This window comes from Dreissena polymorpha, chromosome 4, assembly GCF_020536995.1.
Source record: "Dreissena polymorpha isolate Duluth1 chromosome 4, UMN_Dpol_1.0, whole genome shotgun sequence".
Lineage (NCBI taxonomy): Eukaryota > Metazoa > Mollusca > Bivalvia > Myida > Dreissenidae > Dreissena > Dreissena polymorpha.
This window is the reverse complement of record NC_068358.1, coordinates 143,885,858-143,893,684: the sequence shown is the minus strand read 5'-3', so window position 1 is coordinate 143,893,684 and position 7,827 is coordinate 143,885,858. Positions and strand designations below refer to the sequence as shown.

The 7,827-nt window shown below is 33.3% G+C and overlaps 1 protein-coding gene across 3 annotated transcripts; it reads left to right on the top strand.

Moving 5' to 3' along the window:
• The first annotated feature begins 2,874 nt into the window (after positions 1-2,874).
• LOC127877230 (growth hormone secretagogue receptor type 1-like) lies at positions 2,875-7,710 on the top strand. Of its 3 annotated transcripts, none has more exons than XM_052422914.1 (4): positions 2,875-2,987; positions 5,473-5,672; positions 6,236-6,413; positions 6,915-7,710. In XM_052422914.1, exons 2-4 carry the CDS (start codon positions 5,503-5,505, stop codon positions 7,668-7,670), a joined length of 1,104 nt encoding a protein of 367 aa, XP_052278874.1. In that variant the 5' UTR covers positions 2,875-2,987; positions 5,473-5,502; the 3' UTR covers positions 7,671-7,710. The 3 variants fall into 3 exon arrangements, with proteins under 3 accessions (XP_052278874.1, XP_052278871.1, XP_052278872.1); XM_052422911.1 differs by having other exon boundaries at positions 2,925-3,072; XM_052422912.1 differs by having other exon boundaries at positions 2,925-3,094.
• The last annotated feature ends 117 nt before the right edge of the window (positions 7,711-7,827 follow it).

Sequence of the window (7,827 nt, the reverse complement as noted above, 5' to 3'; positions counted from 1 at the left end):
ATCTTGCTTTAGTGTCCAATAAAGACGAGTACCAATTGAACATTACCGTATACCCTTCGATTAAAAGTGGACTGCCCAGCTCCATCCAACAGTGGGTTCACGGTTTATCTAACAGACGTAATATAACAATGAGACGTTAAATCGCTAATTTAAGAAGTCGTTCTCATCCAACCGGGATATTTCGTAGTTTGAGACAAAAGTACAAAAGTACAGGATTAACAAAGGACACCGCGCCCGAGACAACAATGGAGACTGCCGAACCCCCCGATTCTATAAACGCCAGCTACTTCGATGAATATGTTCAGCACGATGGCGACCTGGAATGCCATGGGATGCCAACCAATGAAAATATATGCAGCGACATTCTACGAGAAGAAGAGGAACAAAGGAATCACTTAAAAGTCAAATTCGACAATGAAGACACCGAAGAAGAAGACTCCGACGCGTTTATTTGCTGTATGTTTTTAATGTGTATGTATGCATTCATAACAAAAATATGTTTTGTTTAATCGTTTGTACGTGTTTCTCGTCAGTATACTCGTCAGTGCCAATGTACATCTAGAATTTAATGTAACCTGTGAGTGAATATTACGAGTGGATTATTTTCAATGCACCGTATAATGAATGACAAACAAATATCTGCGCTTTTCTATGTGTTTATTGAATGAACACGTTTATTTAGCAATGTGATTAACAATATAGCTTTGAAATAGGTCAAAAACAGGATAACACACACACACATGTATATGATTAGCAATGATAACATTGGAAATATAACTGATTCCGTATAATTGAATACTCCGGATAATTGAATATCCGGACGTGAAAATTTGGTTATTCAATGAAGCGGCATCTACTGTACAAATCAATATCATTATTAGTAATTTAAAAGCATAATTTGTCAATGAGGACATACTCGTAAGTCTTTATTCTATATTTAATGACATGTCCAATTAAACCATTTAACGATTGGAATTAATTATACATTTTAATTGAATTGACTGTGTACGTTTTGTTATACATCTGAATACAAAATGTCCACACCATATACGTTTAAACATTGCATAAACAAAACGATAGGGATTCAGGTTTTCACATACGATACGAATTTGTGTTCAAGATAACACAGATTCCAACGTTCTTTAATAGTGATATGTTCTAAATTATCGTGTTGATTAAATGGCTTTCGTCGCTGATAAAGGGGATGAAATGCACCATTAACAGCTTAGCGGCATGCATTCCAGATATCGCGCGTCTAACATTATTCTACACATATATTTTTCTCTGAAGATTGCTGTTTTTTCAAATGCAACGACATGTTAATGTTTAAATGTAATTATGTTTTAGTTTGATAAAACGTGCATGTACAAAATAACCTTCCGAAAAAAATTGCGCATTATTAATGCAAGCTCTGTTTGTTTAGCTGTTAATTGATACGCTTAAAAACTCAACAGAAAAGCGTTTCTTCACTAACCCGTAAGGAATTACGTGTTTGCACATTATATTTCCTCAATTTAAGAATTATTAACATTAGACTTATATTATAAAGAAACAATACATATTGATAAATGAACGCCAACTTGTCTTTTTCCACATAATCACCTTACGAACACAATGCGATTTACGATATAAAGTCTAAATTCAAAAAAAAAAAATACATGGCATAAACGTGTATACAAGTGCAAATACGCATGGGCAAATAAACATAAAATGAAGCTAAAGCTGCAACAGCAAAAGAGAAACTTTATGAAGCTCTTTGTTAATGGCAAGGGGTCGAATTTCAAACAGTCAGACACAACACAACTACACTTTACAAGACACACAAGAACACATGCTTAAACATTAACATAACTTGGGCCACCGCCTTGGAACTGTCAATGCAAATGCATTGGGGTTTAAATAAACTGTACAGTATTTATACAGTGTCGTTGCATGCTCTATACCTATGTTCTCATTTTAAATGGCAACATCAATGGCATAAATTACACTTTTCTATAAGAAATTGATTTTATACGTTGCGCAAGTTTTATTCATGATTATATTACAATTATTTTTTTAAAGTATATTACGTGGGTGTAGAGCAAATGCAACATAGATGTTAACTAAAAACAAAATTCAAATATTGCAGTCCTTCGTTCTGTAATGATAATGCGAGTATAGGATATCACTTGACAATAAAGAAATGGTGTAATTGTATGAAAGCCTGCACATTGATATCGTGTATCGTTAGACCTACAGATATAGTGACAGCTGGGTGGTAATTAATATAACTGAAACAGGTAACACGTGTCCGCCTATTACAAAACACAAACTATTTTCCTGAGTCAACGATTTATTTCATTTCTAACGTCTTCTTTAGTCTACATTATATAACGTGAATAAAATAAGGGATGATATATAACTTATTCAAACAGTATAATAAACTTTAATATATATATAAATTGCTAATACAATTAAAAAAAAGTTGTGTTCAAGGCGAGTAAATAAGATATAATTTAATTTTTAATTATATTTTTTCTGATTTAATTCTTGCAGTGTTAGTTAATATACTAAGTTTAAACATCAGGGAATAACAGTATTCAAAATATGTCACTCATTTCCCATGTTCCGCGTGACATTTATTATCATAACTTTCCTATCGCGGCGTTTGAGCGGAACATTCCTGAGTATATGCGTCATACGAGTTGACCCGTGACCATTTGGTAGCAGCTATAATGTATACTATTAGAGATGAACCTTTATAAACTAATTGAATCTATAGCATATCAATTTCTATATCGGTGCTCGTTTACAGTTGATGATATCCCTATGGGTTTTATGCATATATGTGATACGAGTGAAGAGCAATATCTACATACGCAAAAGCTCTCTGATAGTAATATCGCGCTGTTTCATCTACCATTCAGTTTGAGTTTCAGCACGCGGATTAGCGTTCACAGCGGATTGGTCGGAGTAAAACAGAAACGTGAGAAAATATGTGAAATAGGGTAAAGTGCAGTGGTTTAGTAACAGTGTAAAACATGCTTGGTTAATATTTATACGGATTAATAACACAATAAGGACAGACACATTGTGAGTGAAATTTTAATTGATGGTACGTTTGTATGATAAAAAACTTATTTCGTGGATTCTTCGATCGCAATTCGATTTGCAATGATTAACTTCAAGCTTATAGTTATAATATGTTCCCTTTTAAAGCTGCTACGCCATAGATAATAAGAAAACTATAGCTTTCAATAAAACATTACTAAATTGTTAAAATATTGAGCAAATACTATCGCAATAAATCAGCGAAGGCCTTCTCCTAAAATGTTATGTTTCTGACCATCCTAGTTTATGCAGGTCATTTTGCAAAACCCGATCAATTTAACGTATTAATGCAGTAATTTACGCTGTACATTGAGTAAGTAATGTTAATTTTATCTTAGTTGTTTAGCTTCATTAATCTGCTTTTTTCAATCTAACACATAGTGGAAATTATTGATTAAATATTATTTGAATACCGAAGAACAAGAACGATTGCATGACGGTATTGAACCCAGCTTAAATTGCGTTTCTTTAGTTTTTCACATCTTGAACGGCTTGCAGTTGGTAAACAACCGGACTCCTGACGGGAACTCGATTGTGAAGTTAAGCCTTTTAGAATAACAAATTAAACGTTATAAATAATTTAAAAACGTTCAAAATTAAATACATGAGTACATTACATGTACGCATTGATATGAAGAAATAGTTATCACTTTTGTGTTGCTTCAAGCTTTTAATATTAACCGCGCCATATAGTATGTTGCTTTGAAGCTTGATATTCACCGCTTCATACAGTATTCATATCAATATCAAATTGTAACATGAATTTCAACGCGATAGTAAAATTACACGATTCACTGAAGCGATGTTATTTATAGTCATGTTTCAAACTAAAACGTGCTATTACGGCATAAACTCTCAATTTAAATTCATAGTTGGGGTTAAAGAGAACTCAAGTGTTTTTGCTTGGCTTGTGCATACATGTACACTTGTGGGTCCATTCATAATGTCGAATAGATAATTTAAAGCTTCAATAAGTAGCATATTGTGTTTAATGTTTTATGTTTCGAATCACATCAATGTGTAACTCAATTAAAAGCTGCCATCCAAGGAAGAAAAGAAAAAATATTAACAAACAATGTTTCATACATAATTATATCTACTTTAAATCCAAAAATTTCAATTAGACTATATTGTTAATGGGTGTGTGTGTGTGTGTGTGTGTGTGATTGCGATCAAGAATTAAAGCGCAGTTTCGTGATTAATAACTATGTTTAGGTGTTGAAATAAACGTGCACAAGCATCGTTGATACGAAGGATATGTCGATATAAAACAAGCTACCTAGACTTTAACCAAGCCGCATTGCGATCTCGCATAGCACAAAGACGCGTTGTTTTTAATATGATTTCTTTCATTATCAATGTTTTAATCTACTGCATATATGAAAAGGTGTAACAAAACACTCGTATTTTGAATGAAGAAATAATCCCGTTTTACGAAACATCAATGCAAATCTATAAAACAGTAAATAAAATAATTTCATTTTCACATTTTATAAGCGCACGTCATGTATCGCATGAATCAATAGATGCCGTATTGATAGCATAGATTTGATGAATGAAACATGTTTATGCTTCAATTCATAAAATAGACATAAATTGCCTGAATTGCTGTTCAATTTTCCGCTTGGTTCGCATACATCACAACATGTGCATACAAGATAACACAGAATAACATCACTATATATATTTCGATATCAACACAATGTTTGTTACATGCATAATCGAACATACGTATTTTCTTAACCGTTTTTTTCGAATAACCCACGGTCAAGTATGTACATGCATTGAAATTAAATAAGGCATGATAAATGTTTTTGTACTTGTTTCTTTCATTCTAACGTCATTCGCAGAGTGTAACATCTGATGTTCATACACTATATCGGTAAACATAATTGATATATGGTTCTCATATGTAATTTAAAATCTTTGACATGAATCACCCATATTTCAATTTACAGGAGATAAATTATACATATTTCGCATTATCAAATGTTTTTTTAAATTACATTCAAGAAAGAATGTAAACACAAAAAAACACACAAGAAATATCGTTTTTTTTCTTAAAAAAAAATAATTTTATATACATATTAAAACTAAGTATCCGAATATAAGCAAAGTATGGTTCAGAGTATAAATAAGCTGTTTGAGTTTAACTATAATTACAAATTACTAAATCTTACTAGGTATTATCCAATCACCAGAAATGAATGAAAACATTTAAATGCTCTCTATATTTGAAATTGAGTCAACGATCATTCGATCCCAGTGACTGTGTGCAAATTCAAATGTAACAGGTCCTAATTCGCCGTAACATTCTTGTCCTGCGATCGCATTTGTTGTTATTTATATGTGTAGTTTGTACCACTTTTAAATACATTTCAGATGAATTCCTCCAGTTAAAACGTATCTGCTATGGCCACAGTAACCGAGGAACCGGTTAGCCTATTTGAAAACCGGTCCTATATTGAGATTCTACTGGTGACCGCACCACAAGTGGTCACCATTGACAGGGTGGTGACGCCTTTCTGGTACATCATTGGCTTCATTGGAAACCCAATATCAGCAAAAATATGGCTGTCAAGGTTCGCAGATCTACTCGTAAATTAAATAATAAATGTTAACTTATTAATTTAAACTCAATTGCATCGGAAGCCTGATGATTGTGGAGACACTGTTATTTCCTTTTGTTGGGTAGAACCAGTACTTTTTATCTTTTTTGAGAGGGGATTTGAAGCACGTTCCAAACGTTGGGATCGATCCCTGACCTTCCAGACAAAAGGTGAACACCAAACCCATTAAGTCATTGAGATCGAAAAAGGGGTTATTATTTATGTAAATAAATTCATTCACAGTGATACAAAGATATAGACAAAGACATCTGACAAAGATGTAGACAGTGTACAATTATTTTATATATAAAATAATGAAACGAAAGTCGATTCTTAAGCACATCAATATATGTTAAGTTTGTATGAAAGTATATGACAAATTCTGTTTTTATAAGAATGCCAACTGTTCGTCAATTTGAAAAAAAATTACTCCGTCATTTTGAGACGAACATATTTAAAACGTATTGTTTTGTATTTAGCTTTTTGAGCATCATTTTTATACAAAATTCATTACTATGTGTATTTTTTATTTTCAGAACAGTTTGTAATTCCAATTCATCAGCATTGTACTTTGGAATCCTTGCCATTGTTGAAACATTGTACCTCATTTTGCACGTGATTTACGAACTTCAAATGGCCTGGGGTTACAACACGTACAACAAACGGGTCTCGTGCGAGTTGTTCAACTTCTTCTTTATAACTCCTCAGTATATGGTAAATACAAATATTGTTGCATTGTTTTAAATTAACGTACCGTAATCACAATGCATGTTCGGCCATACATAGTTTCAATTTTAACTGACATAACATTCTTTACATATTTTGCAAAGGCATGCGTCTTTTATATGTGCATTTGAAACGTAGGCTAAACAATAAAAATACATGCAACCGCGTATTGAAATCCATGTAATGTGCCATTAAAAATCTGAGACATCATTGCATCAAAGTATTGTTCTTACGACGTCTGTTTCATTATCACAAAAATATTATAGTAGATTCATTTTGAAACCGTAGACATTTATCCTATATGATGCTTATTGCAATGTCATATTCCTTTTTACCTAAATGTGTCATCCCGTATTTTATATTGTCACGTGTAAGATGTTTGACGTTACTGTGAATAATACGTGTACTACATTCCTCTAACAAAAGCTTTTCAATTATGCTATATGCTAATGCTGACTATGAATCACAACCTGAAATCCTATTTTTCAGGTTCCTATGCTGGTTTTAGCCTTTACAACAGAACGCTATATCGCCGTCTGTCATCCGTTTGTCAGTGAGAAATACTGTACAGTAACTCGTGCAAAGATTGTGATTTGCTGTATGTCCATTGCATCAATAGCTCTTGGACTGGTACAAGTGTACATTTGGGCGTTTGATGACGTCATAGGATGTGTTTTCCGTCCGTCCGCAATTGGCTTTCACACAAGCTGGACATGGGTAACCGAAATGTTGCTTTTCCTTGTCATCCCCGTCGCTTGCCTTGTCATAAACGTGCTAGTGATCCGGGAAATAAAGCGAATACAGATTCAAAGTGCAGCGCATGGTCAGGGGGGTAATCCGGCCTCGACAACTACGTTGCTATGTGTTTCATTCTATTTCATTCTAACACTTCTTCCGGCGACAATCTTTTACGCCATACAGACTTCCGTTCCGCAAGGGAATCCTTATTTGAGTCTTGAAAAATGGGCAAGTGACCCAACGTGGAAGTCATATTTTCTGTACCTCACTATGCGCAAAGCAGTTGAGGAAATATGCTTATCAAATTACGCTTCGTATTTTATTATTTATTACATCACTGGAACATATTTTCGGAAAGCATGCAAACAAATGTTTATGCGCTTCGTAAGTAAAATAATGATGAGATCACCAAATAGAGCTAAGCACACTGACTATAGCATGTCTACCAAAAATGGAAAAGAAGGGAAGTCTGCTGAAACAGTTATACTAACCAATCTGGAGCCATAGTTAAAGTAACACTCACGCTAAAAAATATTGAATATTTCGTTTAATAAAGCTAACCCATAAAAAATCAATGTTCCTTTTAGCAAAATGCAAAATTTCAACGTTAGATGATGTCTGGTAGAATTGATTTAACGAGATACAAAATGCTCGTTTTTATTTT